The 24920-nt window shown below is 38.8% G+C and overlaps 1 protein-coding gene across 1 annotated transcript in view; it reads left to right on the top strand.

Annotated features, from left to right (window-relative positions):
- The first annotated feature begins 5711 nt into the window (after positions 1–5711).
- LOC113059988 (ETS domain-containing transcription factor ERF-like) overlaps positions 5712–24920 on the top strand; it is a 41273-nt gene continuing 22064 nt past the window's right edge. The window contains exon 1 of the mRNA XM_026228732.1: positions 5712–6248. Coding sequence (XP_026084517.1) covers positions 6227–6248 — 22 coding nt within the window. The 5' untranslated portion in view covers positions 5712–6226. The remainder of the gene's footprint in view (positions 6249–24920) is intronic.

Raw genomic sequence — 24920 nt, 5'->3', positions numbered from 1 at the left:
GTGGTAATCCTATTACTCTTTTGCGAAAACCAGCTGAGAGAAAGAGAGGGAGCTGGAGAGAGAGGGTGAGCGGGAGAGAGGGATTGTCTGTTCTCTGTTGTAGTGGTGAGCAGACAAAAAGCACTTTGAGCTGGAACATGACCCTAAAGACTGAGGGAAGAATACAGGGATGAGAGAGGAGGGGCGGATGATGGGATTCCTGACAGTTGGAGCGCCAAACTTGAAAATAAACATGTTCTGTGATGACAAAGAGCCAGCTGACATGCTATCTCATCCTTTTAGGACACACACACAAGCAGATAAACAGTTTTTCTTATAAATATGTAAGATCTTCAGTTGTGAGTATCTGTCCAAACAAATTTAGGTTTTTTATTACTTTAACATTTATTTATTTAGCAGACGCTTTTATCCAAAGTGACTTACAACCAATTCGGTTGTAATCCTTGAGTATGCAATTAAACAAGAAGTGCTAGCAATAGAAAGTTTCAATCATTGTCCAGAATAGTACAAGCCAGAGCAGGGAGGAATATAAGATCTAGTAAAAGAATGGAAGATTTTTTTTTTCTGCTTGTCTAATAAAGGTTTACATGTTTTAGTCATATATATGAATTTCATGTCATATTAATTGATTGTTTTTGGTACAGCTTAGAAAAAAAAAAATATATTTTTTTTTTTTACATGAAATCGTCATGGAATGTTGCTGTTATGAAATTTAAGATTACAGATATTTTTTTTTGTAAAACGTCAAGTGATTATTTGATGTCTAGTGTACTGAACATTCAGACTCAACTATTCAACAGCAGAATATTACACAGATTTCATGGTAAAATAATTAAAATACAGCTTATATTGTGTAAGCCGATCCATGAAATAAAAACAGTAATGTTGATATTACTATTGTTATTACATTATTACATTCTGTTATCAGTATTATTTACAGCGTGGTCTCTCGTTCTGTCCCTTGTTTCTGAGGAATCACTTCCCTCTTCTGTGTGCTTCACCTCCACTAAGAGGCCAACAGATAAAGAGGTGCAATGAGAGCCTCTTAAACAGAGTACTCTTACATTTATCATCTAATTTGACAGTGCAACAGCACTCATGAGTGAATTTGATAAAAAAAAAAAAAAAATGTTGTACAGTGTGTAGTGCAAGCACATATGTGTTTTAAATCTGTGCCCTCTGAGAAAAAGTAGTGTCAAACAGGACATGACTGAATATTTTGAGCATGCACTTTCATAAATGGAGGGAAAACTGTGCTCTGCATCACTCCAGTATCTGTCTGTCAGACCGATTTTAGATGCTGATCATCACATAAAGAAAAACAGGGAAATTGAGCTGGTGGGGCAGGGGAACAGAAGAAGGGGGGTTCTCCCAATGCTGCAGAACATGCTGGTGTAATAAAGTGAGAAGAATGTTTCTCTAAATGTTTAAAAGAACATTTGTGTGTTTGGTGTAATGAAATGTGTTTATGCGGTTTAAGGTAAAAAAAAAACAAAAAACATTATTTTCCACATAATGTACATTATTGTTGCACCTCTATGTTCCGCCTTTTTAAACCTGTTGATTTTTACAAAGCTCGTCGTTCTGAAACCGAGGCGTGCGCTGATTGGCCAGCTATCCAGTGCGTTGTGATTGGCTGAATACCTCAAGTGTCTGATGGAAATGTTATGCACCTTAACATATTGTGATTCCGTGTGTCCCGGCATGGCGAGACAAAAACAATAAAACTCATTATAAACGAGGCATTTGTTGCATCCAAGGGGGGGCATAATTACTGATTATAATAACTTGTACTGTCTTTTTACGTGTGGTCGGTTGTGTATCGAGCTGAATATTGCACTTCGTGAACATAAAACCACGTTAGCATTTGTGATCAGAGAAATGACAAACAACTAGCGCTACTCTACACTGCTCAAAACTCGTGTTTGAATCATTAGTGGCAAATTTTTTTAATATGAAAACTAAATTATGGGCTGTGAGTCTGAAGTGCCAGACTGTCCTTGCGAAGTTGGAACTACCCCAGTTTTAAGGAAACAGTATTAGTGCAAAGAAACATTGTAGGCTACTGGTTCAGGAAACAGTCCTCGTCCTCCGTAAAATGCGCTGCACACATCTGAATACTTGGGTTGAACTGTTCTGGAACAGTGTTGTTTTTTTGGAAGGCCAAACTAAGTAGTTTCACTTTCACAATGAAACACAGTGTCTCGACAACATGCAACAATACTGTCTACAGCAAGAATCAAAGTTACGCCTTCTTTCTGTGCGTAAACATTTGGGCGGCATTACGCAAATCTTCCCACATCGTGATGTGGACATGTGGGGGCGTGTTAGAATGAGCCGCTTTAGGAGGTTGTCTCCCAACTTTGATAAAGAATATCTCTTTGGATTTGAGACTTTAGTTTTCTTCTTCATGCACCAAGTGTTTGTAACACTCCAAAGAGAAAGGAGAAACTGAATTTGCATCAATGACCCCTTTAACAGAGAGAATTTTAGTTTTTAATGATTTAGTAAATGTGTAAATGTTGAAGTTAAATTTAAGATTAACTATCTGAGAGCTGTTGGTTATACCTAAACATAAACAGAAGTGCGGAGGAGAAGGCGAGTTGTGTGTCAATACATAAACACACCACATGTGAGAGCGAGAAACTGATAACCTTGAGGTTTACTGTGCTAACAGACTTGCCATAAAGTCCAGTGGTTAGAGAGAGCAGAGTTCAGAGGAAGAGGAGGAAGAGAAGGTTGATAGGGCTAAATAAATGTTGTGGATGAATAATACAGAAGTGAAAGAAACAGTGTAAGGATGAAGAGGATGAATTGGACAGCACAATGGATCATGTTTTGCAGAGACATAGAGAGGGTAGAGTAGTGATTTAGCAGTTAGCAGAACAACACACTGGGAAACAGAGATACAATAGATGAAGTAGAAAGAAGAAGATGCAAGTGTAAGAAAGAGGAAATGGAAAATTGTGTGTAAATACAACAGTAGACTGTATTTATTACAGTCAAAGGAAATTGCCCATTCTGATAACTGCTCTGGGTTTCTGTCCTGGGGAAAGACAGATGTGACAGCACTGGATATTTCCAAAACACACGCTCACACAGACTGCAGCAGCAGCATTATGGAGCTGAGATGCTTATCTGAGGTACGTCTGTTTCCTGTGACCAGAAATGACTGCTGACACTGACTAAATAACAACAAGAAGCACAATCATGAGAACCACTACAACACGCATAACAGCTCACAGCACAATAACAGTTTCCTCTCAAAGGAAAAGGACAATTGATCAGGTTAAAGCTCATAAAAGCACAGACCATCCTGTCAGTCTTACCTTAACATTCCCATCACACAGATTTGATTCTAGCAGAGTGTTATTCTCACAGATATTTTGTTTATGTAGTGCTGGCTGATATATGCAAGCCTGTTTCCACCACGGAACTGAAAAAAAGATAATTGTGACTTGTTTTCTTTTTTTTTCCTAACAATTCTTAGTTTATATCTTAACTCAGATTTTGTTTCTAGAAATCCTGAATTCTGAGAAGAAAAGTTATAATTGCGAGATATAAACTCGCAATTGCAGGGAAAAATGCAGAATTGTGATTTTTGTGTGTGTATGTGTTTTATTTGTGGTGCAAACAAATTTTTTCTTTTCTTTTCTTTTCTTTTGATTTTTTACATCTTATAATTAATTTTTTATGAGTTTTGGGTGTACATCTTCCAATTTTGTTTCTTTCAGATTCCCCCATGGAATATTTTAATATAAGTTTACATTTGACTTTGTATCTCACAATTCTGTTTTTTTTTTCCTCGTAATTGTAAGTTTAGATATCACAATTCTGACTTTACTTCTCAGAAATACAAGTTCATATTTCTCAATACTGAGTTTGTTTTGTTTCAGTCTTGCAATTCTGATTTTATAACTTGCAGTTCTGAAAGTCTTGCTTCTGAGAACTGAGAGTCTGAGAATAAATGTATTATTGTGAGGAAAAATGTGCAATTACCTTTTAAAAAAACAAACAGGCTTCCATTGACGAAAACAGGCTTCCATTGATATGTCAGCCATCTTAGATTTATACTGACACCTAGTGGAATAAATGCAGTTTCATGAAAAGCAATAGTTTGCAACATTATTAAAGGTTGTTCACTATCAGCTTTTATTAATGTCTTTATTGAAAAAGTGTCTGATGATGGATAAATTATGTTATTAGGGAATACCCTTTTTTATTTTTTATTTTATTTTTTGGAGAAATAAAATTACTTATTGCACCTTTAATGATATTTTGTGCCAACCCTCGTCAGTCCCCTGTTTTCTAGCAGTAGGATGTGCTAATCTAGAACAGGAGATATGCTACACTGCTCATGAGAGACACTACATTTACTCAAAAACTGTTGACAGAGGGAAAAGGGGTCCTTTTATGGTTCAGGTGCTCAGCTTTAACACAGGATGTATATGCTTGAGCAGATGGATCACATTCAAATCATACAGGAAATGAACATACTTTCTCACACTGCAATATTCTCATTCTTTCTCATGCACGTGCCAACAAAGGATTGTGGTCACTAGGCCACACGATTCTGTTTTACTGGTAATCTTCATGAAATCACTGAACAGAAAACATGAGGAAGGTCATGTTATACGTTTCAGAATTTTTTTTATACTTGTTCTTATATTTCGTATAATACAAAGGAGGATGAAATATATATATATATATATGTATGTATGTGTGTGTATGTGTGTGTATGTATATATATATATATATATATATATATATATATGTATGTATGTATATGTATGTGTGTGGGTGAATGACAAATGAGACTACATTATATTTTCCAGGGTAACAAACATATCACCAGTTTCATAAATATCATACATTTTACACAAGATATTTTATAAGGTAACAGTTTACAATAATGTTCCATATGTTAACATTAGTTGCCTACATTGACCTAAACTGATAATGAAAAGTACTTCTAATGTATGTATTAATTATATATGATATATAAACTATATAAACTAATATATATATATATATATATATATATATATATATATATATATATATATATACACATACATATACATATATATATATATATATATATATATATATATATATATATATATATATATATATATATATATATATATATAATCAAACTGTATATGGTTCATAATATATGTGGCATGATGTTTAATGTACATGTTGTGGTAACAGAAAATATTTAGCGGCCAAAAGTGCCCTTTGATTTCATTGTTTTGAATTGATAAATTCCGGAAATCATTATTCGATACACTAGCTATTAACCTCCCGATGGGGGTAGATAATTATCATTAAATGAAAGACAACGATGACTAGTTAGCTCGAAAAACACTTGTTGCTGACGTTAACGGGCGCGATGACGCGGAATCTCAAGTTCTTGAAGGACGCGGATGTGATGTCATCGCGGACAGTGCTTAGGCGGTCTCCATAACGACTCCTCGTGCTGCAGTGACGCCAACCCCGACCCACGGTGAGGGGGCGTGACTCAGCCAGTGCCCCCCGCCCCGGTCCCCTCCTTCCCCCGGCCGTGTGGGCGGCCCCGTGCCGCACAGCGAGCGAAACACGACACCCGAGAGAGAGAGAGAGAGAGAGAGAGAGAGAGAGAGAGAGAGAGAGAGAGAGAGAGAGAGAGAGAGAGAGAGAGAGAGAGAGAGAGAGAGAAAGAGAGACGGGGGGAGGAGACAGCGAGTAATTTCAGACTAGGGAGAGTGGAGGAAGGAGAAAAAAGTCGGTGTGAAAGAGAGAATGGGAAACTGACTGATATACTGCGAATGGCGAACCTCGGTAGAGCAGATGACAAACTAACAGAAGGATAAAATGTTGCGAAAATCATAAACTGGGCACAAGAGCGCGCGTCTGTAACAGAGAGTCGCGGAGTGCTGCTTCTGCGCGGTGTTGGGATTGTACCGATCGCTCCCGGGACAGAAGGGAAAGCGCTGTTTTGGAACTCCGTTGCTCCCCATCCCGTCACGTCCCGCCAGTGGAAGTGCTGAGCCTCTGTCCCAAACTCAGCGCTGTCGGTCGGAGGGTTTGGAGGACCGTGTGAAGAGGCCAGAAAACACACAGCGGGAACGAACAAGAGCGCTGAACATTGGACAAAAGTTTGGCCTTTTGGAGACGGGGGTGCGGGAGAGGCCGAGTCTCGCGCTGCTGAACTGACAACTTCACACAGCTTGATTTCACCATGAAAACCCCGGGGGACACGGGTAAGTTACCCAGGCATTAATTATCAAGGGCTGCCACAACTTTGACTTGTTGAGCCAGTGTATCAAGTCAGGATTTAACGACACTCAGTCCATCTTGAATTATTCAACGGGGAGAAATGTCAAAACTCACTTATGTAGTTTCGTGACAACTGACTTCTACTTAAAAAAAAAAAAAGAAAAAAGCTGACAGTGTTTGTCCAGGGTTTATTACTCTGACATGCCAACTGATTCAGTACTCGGCTAGTTTTGTTTGTTTACATTATCAGATGAATCTAAGATGTTTTTAACTCATGACCCTAACTGGCCGCTTTCAAATCTTAAAACTTAACAAATAACGCGGTTAACAGTTCATTCATTTAAATAACCTCAAGTGCTGCTGTGTAGTCCAGCTCAGCGCGTCTGTTCTAGTAGATCTAATGGTAACAAGTTCTCACAAGTTCTAAAGGTTTTACTTTAAATAGTTACATTCGAACCTAACGACCGCTTCTGTTCAGTTTCTTCCAGTCCTGTCAGCGCATTCCGCTCTGAACCTGTTGAATGGCTACAACTTTAAAACAGCAGCTTGTGTCGTTTTTGGAAATATGCCGAAATCGACGCCGCTGAGTCCCCGCTAAATGTTAAATATCTTATTTCCCCCAAACATATCCCCCCTCGCACACTGCGCGTGCCAGCTGTGCAGCTCAAGCGCGAGCTTTGAACCAGTAGCATGCCACATTCAAAATGGAAGCCCTGCTTTCACACCGAAGTGTTTAATGGACGTTTTCAACACTTTATTTATGAAGATGGGCCCCTTTACAGTCAGTCCTATTTTTAGGGATTTTAAATATATAATTTTAAGCTTGTAAAGTGCATAAAAATCTAAAAACAGAGCTCCGCACTAATTTCCCGTTAAGTAACGATTGCCTACTTTTGTGACGAATGCTTTTCAGTATTTTGAATTCACTTCAATCACTGTTAGCATACTTTCCTTAAGTATTCATTTCCGAACATGTTTATTATATACTTGGTAAGTTGCTACTGTCCCGCCAACTACTGGAAGCTCAGTAGCCCTGTTCAGGAGGCCTATTGTGGTATGTTTGGGAATCCATGTTGAGACGCTCTCGCTTTCTCTCTCTCGTCACGATTTTCTCAGCGCTCGTGCTCCGCCGCCCGCACCGCTCGAAGTTTAATGGACTTTTAACTATTACATTCCATCAGTACCGCGAGCGCGCTAGTCATTATCCAGTCTGCAGTCTCGCGATGCGTTGTAGTGATGTCTCGCGCTGCTGCATGGGCTTTATGAAGTTCGTCCGGCTCTGCGTGAAGTCTTAGCACTTCATGGTCACTTTCACTTTTATAAACCCTGGCTTTCCCGTCCCGAACGCTTCATTTGAGTAGTATGTAGTGTGTTAAATTGCAAGTATGTTTGTATATAATCTTTTTATTTTAAAGAACAACTGACAAGTGCAAATGATTATATCTGAAATCCATATAATGTAGCGCTGAAGCTCTCCTTTTTTAGTTTGTGAGTATGAAACCCTGGGTAAGCTATTATTGTGGATAAATAATATTACTTTATATCCTGAAGACTGTGTGTGAGTTGTCAGTGAAAGCTCTCTATAGGACAAGTCTTAAATATCTGAAAGAAATGCATTACCTCATAAGTTCATTATGTATGCTGTGATACTAGTATCAGCACATTTGAAAACCACATGCCACTTTCAGATGTGATTTGTTTAGGCCAAATTATTCAATCTTTTTCCTAATTGGAATGTATTTTTAACTAGGACTGTGCCTAAAATGTAAATTTGATGCGGTTGACTTCTTGACCTGCTCTAAAAATACTTACTTTCATCAGTAGCATTGGTTTTCCCCTCTTGCAAGATAAAAGTTTTGTATCACACATATTTTATCTTAAATCGACAGAGGATGTCATTTTTACATATGTTGACTTTGTGATGCTGAACGTTAGAATGCAGAGATGGGATGAAATGTTGCTTTAATTCAGCTGGCAAGAACTACTACTAGTACCTTGTGGTTTTATCAGTCTACGGCTGTGCAGGCCACATTATGACCTCGATAGTTACGAGGTGAGCTCAGCTGCTGAGTATGCAAGCGAGTGAGCAAGAGAGTCAGAAGAAAATACAGTACTGAGTATAGGATGTGGTTTCCAAGTGCATCACTCTATCACATTTTAGTATCTCTTCAGTCTGTGTTCTTACCTGCAAACACCCACAGTGGTATAAATACGTAGTGCATATCGGTGAGAGAGCATTTTCTCTGAAAGCCTTGGTTTGTTTTGAGAACAGGAGGTGACAACAGCGCTGGTACGGTGTGCACCTGATAAAAGTCATGTGTGCGTCCGTGAGTCCTTGTAAAACGGAAACTATCAACTTCATCAAAAAGCTCTCGCCACATGAATCACATTAGATAAGAGACACTGCTTTTATCAGTTCCTCTCTCTCTGGCTGCCACTTTGCATGAATTCAGAGAATGATGCGCACCTCTCCAGGCTTTCTTCTCTTTTCCTGGTGGTGTGTGTCTGCATAAATAGGCTTCAGCTGACCCTGGCTGATCTCGTTTCCTCTGTAACATCTGAAAGTGTCTGTGGTTTAACCATGGTCTACCCATCAGGCCTCAGTTTGTATTTAGTACAGCAGTATCCTGAATTGCTAACACTGTAATTTGTGCGCTATCTCATGAGATGGTTGTTAATGAAGAGTCAGCGGTTAAGATTGCAGCTTTAATTTGTAGTACTGGCTTGTTATTTTGCATAGAGGTAGTGTTGACCATCAGTGTCAGAAATGTATTCAATATTCAATATTTACTCAGAATTACACAAGTGGTTATTCATTAAAATATATTTAGCACATCTGCTAGTCTGATACTGCTTTTACACAATAGTTAAAGAAACAAGAAACTAATATCGAGTAACTTTCATTTTAGAGATTTATTAAATTAATATATTATACATTTATTTTTGTCTAACGGAAGTGTTAGTCTTTTGGAGTTTTAAACAAATCGTTTGAGTGAATGATTCAATGACTCGCTCATAAACACAGTACCTTGTTTTGCTCTTGAGTGAATCAGTGGTGTTCAATGAATCGCTTAAGTGAACAATTCAACGATTCCCTTATAAAGAATTCCACTCAGCCAGTCAAATTCTAATTCTAATTGATAAATACATTTAAATAATAGCGACAATATCATATTTTAGATTTCAGCTGCATTTTTGACCCAGTCCCGATTAATTTCGAACCCTGGCACAGTTATATTCTACATGTTTGCCTGTGTGTCGTTGCCATGCTTACTGTATGCTGGTTTCCATGTAGGTGTAATAGATTGTTAATTTGGAATAATTAGCAGCCTTTTATCACCCGTTCACATTGTCACAAAGGAGACCGTGTGCTCTATTTTAGTCCGTGTTATGCAGCCGCCTCAGTTGTTCAGGTATCTCTGGAACCAGTTCAACATCAACAGACACCTCTTAATGTTTACATGCTTATGTATCCTGTTCGGCAGCATGTGCGTGTGTTTGTGTGAGGCAGCCAGCGTGCGAATATGTTTTGTATTTTCCGCACTGCCTAGTTTCCCACCAGTCCCATCAAATGATTGCACCGTCATGCTATTGCTGTGAACACAAATGGAAGGCCTGTAAATGTCACACACATGGGCAGGATTTTTCGTTGACATTGAAGTGTGAGATCATATTGGATCAACAGCGATACAGTTTGTTCTTTTATTCTTACACCACTCACCTTGGGAGAGCTTGTACCTTGATATGGGAGCGTTGGGAATAAATGTTTCACTGGAAGTGTACAGATGGTGTATTTCTAGGGATGAATAAAGTCCTCGGGGGTTGAATAGTATTGTGTTTGTTTTTACCCCTGGAGAACAATAATGGTGTGTCCAGCGACAGGGGAGCACAGTGGTTTGTGTGTGTTTGCCATGTTACGGGGGCAGCGTAGAATACGAGGCGAGAGTGTCCATGTGTTGGAGTCTTTTACAGACTGACAGAAGCACAGAGGCCCCTGTGTATAATCGGGGGGAGGGGGGAGAAGTGTGTGTATGATCCTGACCTCATGACCTTCCATAGCTACACCCTTAACCCTGCATTCCAGCACACACCCCTGCCCCCGCGGGCCACATGCCATGTGGCCAATGGCATGAGGACCTGATGCCATCTCCTCAACCGCATATGACACTGTAGTAGAGCGTATGAACAACGTCAGCCTGGTTTCATTTCCTTATCTTATTTCCTAAATTTGTCTGTGTAATTCCCCATTTCTTCAAATCAGTAGTACTACAGATTTACAATATTTGATTAAGGTTCCGGTTCCCTTTAGTTAGTGAGGTCAGATGTGATCTCACTCTCACTTTCCTTCCCTTCTGTTCTGTTCTTCCTCTTCAAGCATCAGGAGAATGTGAAACATTCGAAGCACATGTGAGTTTTGTGCGTTATTCAAAGTTGGAGCACACAAGAACAAGTTGATGATTGAAGTGTTGTGCGGAAAGAATAGTTTAACCGATGCTCTATTATGTGGTTTGATATTTGCATGTCTTCCACAATAACATACCGCACATATCCGAAGAGCCTTTAGTAGGATGGCCATTAACATGACAAACCATTGAAGCTGAAGCATGTGAAGATGTGTCAGGGTGCTAATTTTTGGGTTTTCATTCAAGCACAAAACAATCTCTGCTTTTTCTACCTACAGACGTTTGCAGATTTTCAGTTAGATTCGTATTGTTACAATGAACAGTTGTGTGCTCTTTCTCCACATTACTTGCACCCAGATATCCTGGTATCCAGCTAAAACAAGTCATAATAATGGATTTTTGATCGCTCCAGGGTGTAATTTTTGTGAAAATTATAGTACTTTGGCATTTTTGTATGCCCAGTCATGGTCAGTCATATTGAACCAAGTGCATTGTGGGTTAAGTTTCCCGTCATTTTGGCAAAAGGGAATACCGCAGGCCATCTTGCCAGCTGTGAATCACCCTTTTAAGTGTCAAAATAAAATACACTTTGTTAAAAAATGTATTAAACAAATCAAAATGTTTATAATTAAAATTCTTGAAAATGTGCCATTTTATGGAAGTTACAAAGTAAAACCTCTTACGCGTTTAGCTGTATACGCATACATTTTGTAATCGTATAGGCGTTTCGTCCACATGGATCCAGCCTTTTGGGAGAGTGAAACCGATATTTTTTGAAACCAGGTTCCAGAGTGGATAAATCTTAAAATGCTGCCCTTGCATTTTCGTGTGGACAGCGAATCCGTGTATTTTCTGAAACGATGACATCATCAGCCCACGTCTCGCCGCTATTCAGACACTGCTAGACCACGTAACAGCAACAAAACATGAGCAAACACTGAACAATTGTGTTTTTATTAATTTAAGTTAACACAGGGTAATGAATGTATTGTTCCATGCTCGTTTGTATACCGCTCACAAGATTTATGCGCATAGTCCTATGCGCAAGTCTTCTTCTCCATCTTTAGTGTATCTTTGTGGCAGAATTACAGCTCCACATGCTGGTCTGGTTTGTATATTACATCCTTTTGTGTCGGATGCAGATATTTCTTGAGATGAGAAAAAAAGGAAAAGATCGGATTGGGAAAGCTCTGGCTTCGTGTGGACGTAGCCTAGATGCTCACTATCAATTGCTACTTTGAGTGTACGTCTGGGATCAACAGAAAAAAATATCCCCAGACTTCATTGCACGGGACAATAACTAGGTAGAAAAGTACTTTTCATTCAAAAACTCTAAAATACTTTAATTCATAATTATTACATTTTTGAATGTCTATGAATGTTAATGTTTTTTAATGAGATGCTTAAGGTTAAGTGACCTTTTCTGCTGATTTTAAACATCTCTTTCCAACCACTGTTTACACTTCATACTGTAGCTTTCCATTACACTTTCAGAGAAACCTCCATTAGTCTTTTATTAGACTTGCACATAATTGCACCGTGCATCTGTTTTCACTCGCTCCGAACGATGCAGGAGAGACTCAGTCCTACAGACAATATATATTGAGCCACGTTTATTGATTTTGAATAATGGACAAAGTGTTAATATTGATGGATGTGCCATTGACAACAGTTAATAGGGCAATCTTCTCATGGTTCAGCAAACACTCACTTCTGTTAACGCTGACACACATGCTCTCACTGGTTTGTTTTGCAGAAAAAACGTGGACCTCCCACATTCCTGCTCAAAGCTTAAATCACTACAGCCTGTGTGGCATTACTCATTCCAGGAAAAGCATTCTGCCAAACACACACACACACACACACACATGCAAACTCACACACATCGAATCACATTCTTGGAAAAGCCCACTTTTTAGGGCATTTTTGACTACAGATGCTTCAGACCTCACAGATGTGTTACAAGCACAAACGTTTAACTTTTAGGTCATTTCAGTGCCTTAACATGACTTAAAATCTTTTTCTCAGAGCAGTTAGAGCTTTAACTATGTTTGTGGCTGTGTTTCTCTCTGTCATGCTGTACTTAGTTGTTTTTCCAGCACTTTTTGTGCTGATTGCTGACTGGTTGCTCATTAGAGCTCAGCCGCTGTTAGAATGTGTGCTCTGGGTCCAGACTGTCATCAGGAGCTTCTGTGCTTGAACCTGATGAAATGCAGCCTGCTCTGCTGTGGAAGAATGTTGCTCTGTCTGTGTGTGTGTGTGTGTGTGTTGGGAGAGAGAAATGTAATACAGGTACTTTACAGAGGCTGCATTGTCATGAGCATGACTCAGTGTAACACCTGGATTGTGTGCCAGTGTGTGTGTGTGTTTTGTCTTAGTGCAGCGTCCAGTGACATTGAGATGTTAACTGATGTTAAGTGCTGGTCATAAGCACTTCAGATAAGCAACAGTTTACTAACATTATGCCCTTTATGTGAGACCATTTCCATTTTCTATGTGTCCTCCACCTTTGCCTCACTCCCCTTGAATCCCTTAGTGGGTGAATGTTAAAACAATGTTGGATGTGTTTTGATGTGGATTTTTTGGTGTGTGTGGAGGTCGGGTTTTGCCTGTATCGTGTGGTCCAGATGTCCCATTAATGATGAATCTGAAATCTAAAGAATCTGAAATCTGCTGGATTGTGAGAAGCAGCCAACAGTGCCCATAAAAACATTACAAACATAAACAATGTATTAATGAAAATGTACAAATAGTTTTAGGATGCAAAATAAAATAAAAACAACTAGGTTTAGTAATAAAATAGGATAGATATCAAATAAAAATAATGTATTTATACATTTATGTATAATTAATTAATATAGCCTTTCAATATTTCAATATTTGATAATATTTTAAACTTTAAAAATAAGGTTTTTCCACATATTTTTAAAGGTTTTGTTTATTAAATGTTTCTTGTTTTAATATTTTAGATGTAATTATATTGATAACTAAAAACACACAAAAAATTGTCTTTAAGGAAAGTCTTTTCTTTGATAGAACTAATAAAAATAAAAAAGTAAAAATTATTTTAAAGTAAGCTATATAGTGTACAGTATACAGGAATAAACACTTATTGATTTGTTTATTTTTGATGTGAGTTTTTAATGATTAAAGGTAGTTTAATGAATATAAACACAAATAGGTTAAACATGGAAAGCCAAATGATATATTGCATTGATATATAACAGTAATTAAACTATAGAACTGGCACGGAGGTAAAATTACAATTTAAAGTCACAGGGACTGCTGTTTATTTAAAAAAGAAAGCTGCAGGATGTGAAGTAATTTCTGCGACAGCTCCAGCTCTATGATACATTGTATAATATGTCAGGTCACTCCTTTCTGATTATATTACTATATTATAGTGGATTAGAGTATCATTGAAGGGTTTTCAGCATCACAGCAACTTTTCAGATTCGAGGAATCGACTCTTGGAGTCAACTTCCCATCAATAGTTTCTAGTTTCAGCAGTAAAAAACAGTAGAAGTCTGTCTTATGTCCTCATTTAACTGGGTAAACATGTCTGTGTGTGTGTGTGTGTGTGTACGAGTGTGTGACAATGCTATTCAAATAATAATGAAATCCAGCACACACACACTTTTATTCATTATATACACAGTCTAAACCTGTGTGTGTAAGAGTGTGTGTTTGTGTGGTCAACTGCCGGGAATTCAAATGCTGTCTGGCGCCACTTTAACACCCCACCCCACCCCCTCTCTTCTGTACCCCGTTCCCTTTCCTTCTCTTCTGAGGAATGCAAGATCATGTTCTCTTTCTCTCTCTCTCTAGCTTTCCCTCTGTCCTTCTCTTCATGTGCTGAAACCTGCTCAAGAGCTTACTGGAGTTGTTCTGAACTTTGAACCAGTTTGTTACCGGCATTTACGGCACTCACTTTCTAATTCATCAGTTAGGGTGTGTGTGTGTTTAGTGGAGGGAAGGTGTGTGTAACATATTGGATATGTGAACCTAATCGTATAAAGGCCAGGATGGAAGACAGGTGGCAAATATTTTCGGAGCTGTAAAGAGAGGACGTCCGAAAACAACCCGCTTGTTGTGTAGACACTTTGTATGAGTTGCTGATATTCTGTTACCCGTTCACGGAAGGCCAGCTGGATTTCAACCCAACACGCCTGAATGACTAGATTAAATAAAATAACTGTGCTGATAACAAGTTGCCAGGTCTGAATGGGAGACGAGATTCAGTGGGATTGTAAAATGTCTTTAAGATGAAGTGTGTAAATTATGCACAACTACACTAAATGGTGAATGTGGAAACTGGAAATAACAACTTTTTTTATTTTTATTTAAATACATTTAGACAGACTATATCATTAACTTGTGATGTTAATATTGTTAACAGAGTCTAAAAACAAATAATGTCAACATAGTCTTTAAAAAAGCAAGTGTGTGTGTGTGTCTGGTTTTACTTTTGCTGTTTACATCACCATTCTTTTTTTTTTTTACTAAAGTGTAAAAGAAATAGAAACGGATTAGAAAAAAGACAATGATGACAGTTTTCAAACAGGTTCTCAAACATTCTTTTGTCTCTCTAGTCAAAAAGACAGATAGTCCCGCCCCCAGCTTCACGCTATTGGTTGAGACATTTTTGTTGTGTTGGGCTGTCCTGGATGCGCAACAAAAGGCACCACACACTCACAGCCATTTCAAGAAAGTACTTTGAGAATTTTGATGTTGAAAAAAAAAAGACATTTGCCTTTTGAGTTTTATCACACAGCTCGGACACTTGCACAGATGTGAACGTAATGGTGCTTGCAATGTACTCCCATTGTGTGTGTGTTCAGATGGGTTTTGTATTTCATAGGGAGCTACTAAAGAATAGTGAATGTGTGTGTATGTGTGTGTGTGTGTGTTGGTGTGACTGAAAACCTTTTAGACCATCGATTACACCTCCATCCTTCCACTCTTCTCACACACGCACACACACACACACACACACACACACACACACACACACACACACACACACATACCTCTCTGTCTCTAATCCATGCTGGAATACCCCAGTGGCATCTCATCTTCCATCACTCTCTCTGTCTTTTCCCTCCATCCCTCTCTCGTTTTTAGGCCTGGTGTGGGTTGCACAAGATTGTGAGTATTTGAGTAAGTTGAGTTTCAGGCCTGGTGGTCGACTTGCTGTGTCATCATCTCCAACTAAAGGCTGTAGCATTCAGAAAATCTCTGTACTTAAGTTCCAGTATCTCTGTTTCTGCACTGAATGATGAGACCCCTCGGTGTGAGTATGCAAAAAACAAAACATTTCAAGCACTTAACTCCTTTCTCCTCTCTCTTTTAAGGTATATGCAAGGACGTGTAATGTCTAATGTTGTTGAATAATGCACATCTGACTGGTCTGAGAGCTGCTGTGTTTAGGTGACTTTCAGCATCAAATGTTAATGGCATGTTTGCCCGTCACACGCGTGTCTTCGCTAAAAGTCAGTATTAGTCTGTTCATTCATTGTTATATTCTTTTGGTTTCCATTTTTTTTAAAACATCCCATCCTCTTTTTGCATTCTCACATGCTTATTTCTGTGGCTGTGGGTGATGTTGATATTCTGGGCTGTAGATGACATCAGCTATAAGCTGTTTGTGTGTTTGGTCTCTGGCCAAAGTGCTTGCCTCATAATTGTTTTAACTGTACCATATTTAGCCTCAGACATGGTTTGGCTGATTATGCACTGCTCATGTGCGCATGTGGGCCAGATTTTAAGGGACATGCTCGATTATTTTCTCTAAAGCAGTGTAAGGCAGCTCAATGTGATTGTTGTTTTAGAGGATCAGGGTTTGTAACGGATCGGGACAGACTGAGGCCCTTGGTACAGCAGTCACAGGGAGGCTTTTAGCTTTAAAAGTTTTGGACAATAAAGTTTTTGTTATAATAGTTTCTTCTGCCTAAGTTTAATATGCAGAGATAATCATTAATAAGCCATACTGAGAAAGTTCAATTATTGTCTGCAAAGGTCTTCCTGATATCATATTCTTAATGTCGGTTGCACCACATGACACAAGTTTTTCAAATATTATCAAAGATTTTATCAATACTGCTTCACTGCTTTTCTAAGAAATAACAGAAGATTATGCCAAACTATGAGTTGCATTTACATTTTAATACATCTGGACAAAGAAGTCAGTATAGAATTGATAGACATGTAAATAATATGAGTCTTTATCAAATATATTACAATTCAAAAGTTTGAGGTCAGTAAGTTTTTTTTGTTTGTTTCAGCAAAGTTGCATTAAAAAGTAAAGTTTCAGTCAAAAGTAAAGTTTTTCTTTTTGTTTCTTTCAGATAAATCCGTTTCTTTTAACTTTCAATTAATCAAATAAACATTAAAATCTTAAATCCTAAAAACAATGTCAGGCAGCAACTGTTTTCAGTACTGGTAATAATAATAATAAATGTTCCCTGAGCACCACATCATGTGACTCTATATTACTAATACTGAATACTGCATTACTGCAGTAATGAAAATTCAGATTTGCCATCAATGATGATTTTAATATATATTTTTAAACTAATAAAAAAAACTGTATTTTAACTGTATTTTGGATCAAATAAATGTCTTGGTGCGCATAAGTGACATTTTTCAGAAACATTATAAAATACCTACCCCAAACAACTGAATGGTAGTCTATAACAAAACAGAAACTATATATATTCTGTAAACTGTGCACACAAATAGTAACTGAAATGTAAACCTTTGAAAGAGAAAATATTTTAGTGCTGTAGAAAATACACACTTCACCTTTAAACGTACAACAGGTCTCCACCTTTGGCATTTTAGATAAGACCTGATAAGGCCTTTATTGATCACTTGAAGGAAACTCCGAAAGAAGGAAATCTCGGCTCTGGGGGAATCAGATCTACACGTTTAACCAATGAGGAGGATCTGAAAATGTTACATGCCACGATTATTTCACAGACCACCTGAAACCAGCTTGACTGAGCGTCCATTCTGTGCTGATGTGTGGTGAGAGTTATTAGGTTTACCCTGGCCTGCTGCTCAGAGACTGTGTGTTATTTCTGTGTTATCTCGGGGGTTCAGTTTGCAGCCTTGTGTTTGTGTTCCTGTGTGTGTGTGTGTGCAACAATTCATAGAATTATTGTAGAGCCCTTTGTAGCACTTAGTTGAAGATGTCTGCTGTGTTTCAAGCATCTGTGTGTGTGTGTGTTTGGATGACTCAGCAAGGTGTGTGTTCCGAGAAACCTGCACTTCTATTGTCTCTGGTGCTGCTGGCAGTGTGTGTGAAGCTACATGGATGAAGCACTGTTAGGATAGATGTGTTTTTGGATGGGATTCCCCAGGGTGGAGTACAGTCCTACTATTTTCCATCCCATATTGTGTGTGTGTGTGTGAGAGTGGGTGTCTGACTGGCATGTGTGTTCAAATACTTTTACATCTTCATACACCCATTGTGTAATATGTATTGTTTATTCATTTATGTATACTGTGGCAATAAAGTGATTTTATTAGACAGTTTAGCTTCTTATCTCTGTCAAGTGGACAGCACTGTGCGTGTGTGTGTGTGTGTATACTCATTTCCCCATTGCATAATACACCAGCAATAATTAAGAAGTTAGAAAATTGACCAGTCTCTGTCTTGTTGTAGTTTTATTTGATTATAATGAGACACCCATATGTGTTTCCAGTAAACTTTGTTTGCTTGAGTTGAATTTAGCCGAATTTGCATTAAAGTAGTCTCGGATGCTGTTCCTGTAGTCCATATGATGATGATGATGATGATGGTGGTGGTGGTGGCGGTTGTTTTGATTCTTTACATCCCAGTAGCTGATGCTTGTTGCTGAGGTGAGACGCAGTGTGTGTTTGAGAGCAGTGAGTGTGGTTACATCATCAGTGTCTTGCATAATGCACCGGCCTTTACTTGCTCTCGCTGAGGAGGGTTATCTGTCCCCTGAGGCAGAGAGACAGCGTGAGAGACAGGGGGACTGAGACACAAATGAGGGACTGGACAAAGAAAGACTTTTTGTTTGTTTGTTTGTAATGTTTTGATGTTTTGTTTTTACTTTTGTTTATTGGCTTTTTTTCTGATTAGTTTTTTGTTTCATCTATTGTTTCTTTTTTTGTTTTTATTTTTATTTGATTTGTTTAAATTAATTGTATTATGTATTCAAATTATTGCTGGCATCTTATTTGAATTCATGTATACATTTAGTTGCATGATGATGATGATGATGAATAAGATGATGATGATTGTTACTATTATTATATTGTTACACTGCTTTGGCAATATCATGGTTGACAATCACACCAATAAAATACTTTAAAATGAAGAGACGGGAAAACGGGGAACTGTGGTGGGGGGAAAGAGAGATGTGGGACAGTGAGAGACGGGGGACTGGGAGAGACAGACAGAGAGCCAGAGAACAGGACTGAAGGCAGGTGATGGAGAGATGGACACTGGGGAGAGAGACTGATAGTGATTGTGAGCGAAAGACAAACAACAGGATGAGAGGAAGATGGATGGCTGTGGTGAGATCTGGACCCAAAACACTCTGCTCTGATAATTCAATCATTCCCGCCATTAATGAGATCTCTGGCTGCTGTGTGCATGTGTGTGTTTCTCCATCCATGGACAACGCTGATCCACACACACACACAAACACAGCTGAAGATAAACACTGAATATCTAGACAGGCTGAATATCAGAGACGCTGCACTAATACAGTGTGATCAGACACATACACACACATAGACGGCGGCGGCTGTAATCCAGGTCTCCTGTGGTGTGAGTGAGGTGAGTGTTATGTAATGACAAGCAGAAGGACTTTAATCAGCTTGAGCAGATCCATTTAAGCATCTCTTAGATATGGAGCACAGCCGTCCTGCTGCTCACCACCACACCACCATCACATATAGACACGTCTGCCTGTGTGTGTGTGTGCGTGTGTGTGTTTGTATGATGGTGACAGGCGGCATCTCTGCATGTCTCCCAGCCCTGTACATGTTTACCATTGGACACACACACACACACACACACACACACACATGCTGTGTCCTGTCCTCTGTCCCCTCTCTCCCACAAACACACACACAGGGTCCAAAATGAACGCTCGGAAAGTGCCAAATGTGAATAAAAATTGGCATGGTTGAGTAAATAAAGTTATTTACCAGTTATAAAGAAATGCAAGTGATGTGAAATGATGTAAAACACTTGTTAAAACACATATTATGTATGTATGTGTATGTGTATGATTAGATTTTATTTTTATATAAATTGTAAAAATTCTATATATTATATATAGTGTATGTCCTAAGTATATATATGTATTAATCATAAATAAAAAATAAATAGATAAATTATATAATAAATTATATTAATTAAATGGAGACGTTTACACATATAATATATATTTATAATGCATTTTATATATATATATATATATATATATATATATATATATAGTATATTTACTATATATAAATTATATATTTATAGATATGCATTTATATTTTACAGTGATTCAAAATAAATTGACCAGTAATAAAATTGTAATTGTTGGCCAGTAAACTATCTCCGTTCATCTGCTATTAACAGATGAAACAACAACAAGGGCGTTTTGGGCCCTGGGCAAACACATACACACACTTCCATTCCTCTTGTACAAGTTGTTACAACTGTGTTACTCGGATAGAAACACTCGTATCCCTCTCTCAACCTTTCTCTCTCTCAGATTGTTCGCAGATGTGTGGCGTTCTTTCCCCCACTATCTAAAATTAGAGAGGTAGAAGAATAGCAGGAAGAGAGGGAGAGCAGGACTGATGGAGGTGAAGGAAGGAGGGGTGAGGAATGGGGTGATGGAGATAAAGAAGAGGGAGTATTTTTGGCCCGTTTCACGTCACACAGACGCAAGTCAGACTGCCGTACACAAACAAAGATAAGGGAGGTGATTAAAGCGCTGTGGTCTGATGGGAGGGGGTCACCGTGTGCGTGTGTGTGTGTGTGTGTGTGTGTGTGTGTGTGTACACTCGTACAGAGGCGTTGACAGTGTCACTGTTAACCATTTCAACGACCACTTTAACAGAACACCATGTGTGATTATTACAACTGAATTATTATTAATAACTGTTTTATTTGTGATTTTGCATGTCCAAATAACTTTTAGGGCCACTGTGATTAAATGTGATTAGATTTAAAAACAACATCTTTTTATAGCCATTGTCCTCACAGCCTGTAAAGTTCAGTGCACAAGAAATGACTCTTATGAGCATCTGCTTTGAATGAATCATTCAGAAAGACTCACAAACTCATGTATTATTGGTTTATATCAGTTTGACAAATCATTCGCTGAATTAACTCACTGAATTGTTCAAAGCGGTTACTGAATCAACATATGACTCAGTTACTGAAATGCAAGATATCTTTTCTTGGAGTGAGTTTCTAAATTAAGCAAATTTTGTCCTTAAAGTTCATGAAATGTTTTTGTAAGTGATATTTGATTAAAAACATTGCATGAAGTCTGCATGAAATATAAGTTCAGCCTGTCCTTTTTATAAATGCATTATTATTGCATTATTAATGCATATCTTATTAGGAATGATCCATACATTTTTCTTTTTTTTTTACCTTGCAATTGTTGAACTAACTTGATTTTGCCATTAAATTTCAGATTTTTCTCTGGTGACATATGCTGTACTTCATCATTTAGCCCATTTAAACCCTGTCCCTTTCTTAAAGTTGACTGCAGGCTCCCAAAAATCACCCTACAGTTTTCACCCAATGATCTGCTGACATTATTATCTCTGCTTTATACATTTGATTTAGCTTACATTTCCTCTCCTTCCTTCTCACAAGCAAAGAGGAAGTTTGTGGTAGAACCTCACCATTTAGATCAGGTGTGCTAATAAAGTGTGTGTGTGCTCTGTCAGTATTACAGTTGCTTAAGAATGCATAAAAGTGTTCATCTGGTTACATTTTGGGGCGATTAAAGAGAGCAGGGTCTCCCTTTGGCCCACCTACTACACTTGAGAAAGAACTTTGACTTTATACCAAAAGTGAAAACCAAGTCCAATTCCTTCCCAGCAATCTAGAAGTGCTGCAGTGCACGAGAAAACGAACAAATACCTGTTGCTGGCTCTCTCTCCCTGTTTCTTTCGTCTCTTTTTCTGGGCCTCGCTTCTTTCTCTTGTCCTTTGTTCTTGCTCCTACCTTTTCTATTTGAGACTCACGCTCTGGTGAAAGGATTAATTGTCGTTTATGTTTTATATCTTGTTCTCTTCATATCTAGGGGTTTATTTTTAGGCCTGAAGTGTCTGGTTGCTAGGAGATGGTGTCCAAGAGAGAGAGGGAGGGAGAGGATGGAGAAAGCAAGGGAATGGAGGAGAGAGATTGTTTGCGTTGTGAAAGGCTGAATTACAAACACGCTCACGCACTGAGTCAGCGCTGACGCATGCTCGCACAAACACCGACACAAACTGTGCCTGTTGCTTGTTTTTCTTTATTATATTTATCACTTGGTGCTGCGAAATGTTAATGTGTCGGCTCTCGTTGAAAGTTTGCGACTCCCATCAGGTCTGATTCAAATTAGAGGAAAGTGACAAGTGTTATAGTACAGATGCTCTGAGTCAAAATCTGTCCCTCACACACACATACACACATGAATGCACGCACATATACAGGAAGCAGAGATGTTGTTGTGGTGCAGAACAGTTGCTAACTTCCTGTACCGCAATGGTGACACATTCCAGGAAACACCCTGTCACACACACATATACACACACATTCACGCGTACGCTAGCACACTTTACTGTAACTCTCTAATGCTTTTAACCCTACTGCTCCTTCAGTAAAAGGCTCTCAACCACAGCACTAAACTACTCGGTGACATAGGAGTGATATGACCTTCCAGTTTCATAACCTGTCAATGACATGTCAGACGGTTGCATCACTTGGTTGATATATCTTACTTTCAACTTGTTTTCACTGTTTGACACAATTCAGGTAAATCAAAAGTGACCTTGAGAAAAGGGGGTCACCAGGCGAGGGCGAAAGTGAAAGTCGTGACATTTGCCAAGTATGGTAACCCCATACTTGGAATTGGTGATCTGCATTTAACCCATCTAAGTGCACACACACAGCAGTGAAAAGTGATCACACACCCGGAGCAGTGAGCAGCTATATCCAGCGCCCAGGGAGCAACTGGGGGTTCAGTGCCTTGCTCAAGGGAACTTCAGTCATGAGTATTGAGAGTGGAAGAGAGCACTGTTCATTAACTATCCCCCCTACAACTCCTACCAGCACCGAGACTCAAACCTGCGACCTTCAGGTTTAAAGTCCAACTCTCTAACCATTAGGCCACAGCTGCCCAGGGTACTGGGTCCACTAACAATCTTAAGCCCCTTTCACACTGCCATTCCGGCAAATACACAGGTAAAGTGTTCCTGCAATTGTTCCCAGGGTCGCTAGATTTTGCACTTTCACACTGCCACTGATGACCCGGGATATGTGCGTGCTTTCACACACAACCCTTGAAGATCCCGTTACGACACGTGACATCAGCGCGTGACGTGTAATGTAGTCGAAAACATTAGGCACGTTATACTTTCACTGAAGCAAGCGAACGATCTCGGCATCAGCACGGAAAGTGAGGAACAAACTGATCTCTGCTTCATTACAGTTTGCACATATGTTTTCTTCGCGAACGTTGATCTTCCTTTAAAACAGCCGATAAAAGAGTTGCGCGATAACCGACCCGGGTTCAATGTGGTAATCAATCCCGGGACGTGGTTGCTTTCACACAGAAGGCGACCCGGCAATGTTCCGGAAATATTGCGGGTCCGACGTGCAGTGTGAAAGGGGCTTTTCACAAACACTCAAACACTCTGATCAGTAGGTGTTATGGTGGGAGGGCTGAACTCTCATTTTCTCACCTACCTGTCGGAACATTAACACTAACTAGAGAGAGGCTGTGTATGTGTGTGACTATACTTGTGAGGGTCAAATTTTGTCCTTGCCAATGTATTGAAACATGCAGAGAACTGACTACTTGAAAGATTCACAAACCATTAGTCTGTGAGAAAGAGACAGTGGAAATAGAATGAAGTGTTTGACTGCAGTAGTGTTAGAAGTTTGAGATGGTAATTTAAATGAGAGTGAGAGTGATAGGGGACGAGTGGCTCTTGTCTAGGAATTGAGTGAATAAGTGATATTCACAGAGAGAGATGGAAAGGAGAGACTGAAGGGTAATGAGCGGAGGATGAGAAGACAAATATACTCTGATCTCTGGGATGTGGGATGTTCCACCTCTTCTCTGTATACAAATAGTTTGCAAATACTCTACACTCACAATGCATAAAGAGATGTGTATGAAGAAATACATGTTTAGCTATTCCACCCAAATAGTTCTGTTATCTTTTACACACCCTCATGTTGTTCCAAAACCATATTACTTTATTTATTCAGTGGAGAAAAGGTATATTTTGAAGAATATGCGACCTTGCGAAAAGGGGTTCAGCAGGGGCGGAGACTGGGTCCACTAACCATTGTACACAAGCATGCTCTAAAGAATAATTACATTTATTTCACTTTGGCATTTTTCTTTTGAGTTTTGTAGTGCCTGATCACAGTATGTTTTCATTGTATGGAAAAGAGTGGTTTTGAGATTCTTTCACAAGTTTTCATTTGTGTTCAATGAGAGAAAGCAGTTCACACAGGTTTGGAATAACATGAGGATGAGTAAACGAGGATGACTTTATTTTTGGGTCAACTATAATTTACTACATTGTGTTTTTGTTATTTTTTTTCTGAGGAAGTATTGTGACACACACTTAGTGCATGACATTTTGTCAGGAATGTAAAAACATAAATTATGCAATTGCTTTCATTCCATACCTCTCCAGCCTTCTCTCTCTCTGTTCCTGGAAAGAGCTATGGCTGGTTGGAGAAGAACTGGAGCGTGAAAGGAAAGTTAAAAGTGAGAAAGTCTAATTGTGAAACCTCTTAACTTTGCATTTAATCCTTTCATTTAATTGCTCCTTCTTTCTCTGTCGACACCCCCCCCCATCCCCCCACCCTGCATATCAAAAACAATAACTCCAATGTGTTTGTGTCTATTTTTGGAGCTTAAAGGCCATGACTAACCCTCTAGTTATTTCTAAGTTTTTCAAGGCACATCATGAAACAGCTCTTGTGTGTGTGTGGGTGTTTACAGTAGCCAATAACATTTTACTCTCTTC

The sequence above is a fragment of the Carassius auratus genome, chromosome 41 (genome assembly GCF_003368295.1).
Source record: "Carassius auratus strain Wakin chromosome 41, ASM336829v1, whole genome shotgun sequence".
Classification (NCBI taxonomy): Eukaryota; Metazoa; Chordata; class Actinopteri; order Cypriniformes; family Cyprinidae; genus Carassius; species Carassius auratus.
Note: the sequence above shows the minus strand (reverse complement) of the source record. Positions and strands in the feature narration are given on the sequence as shown.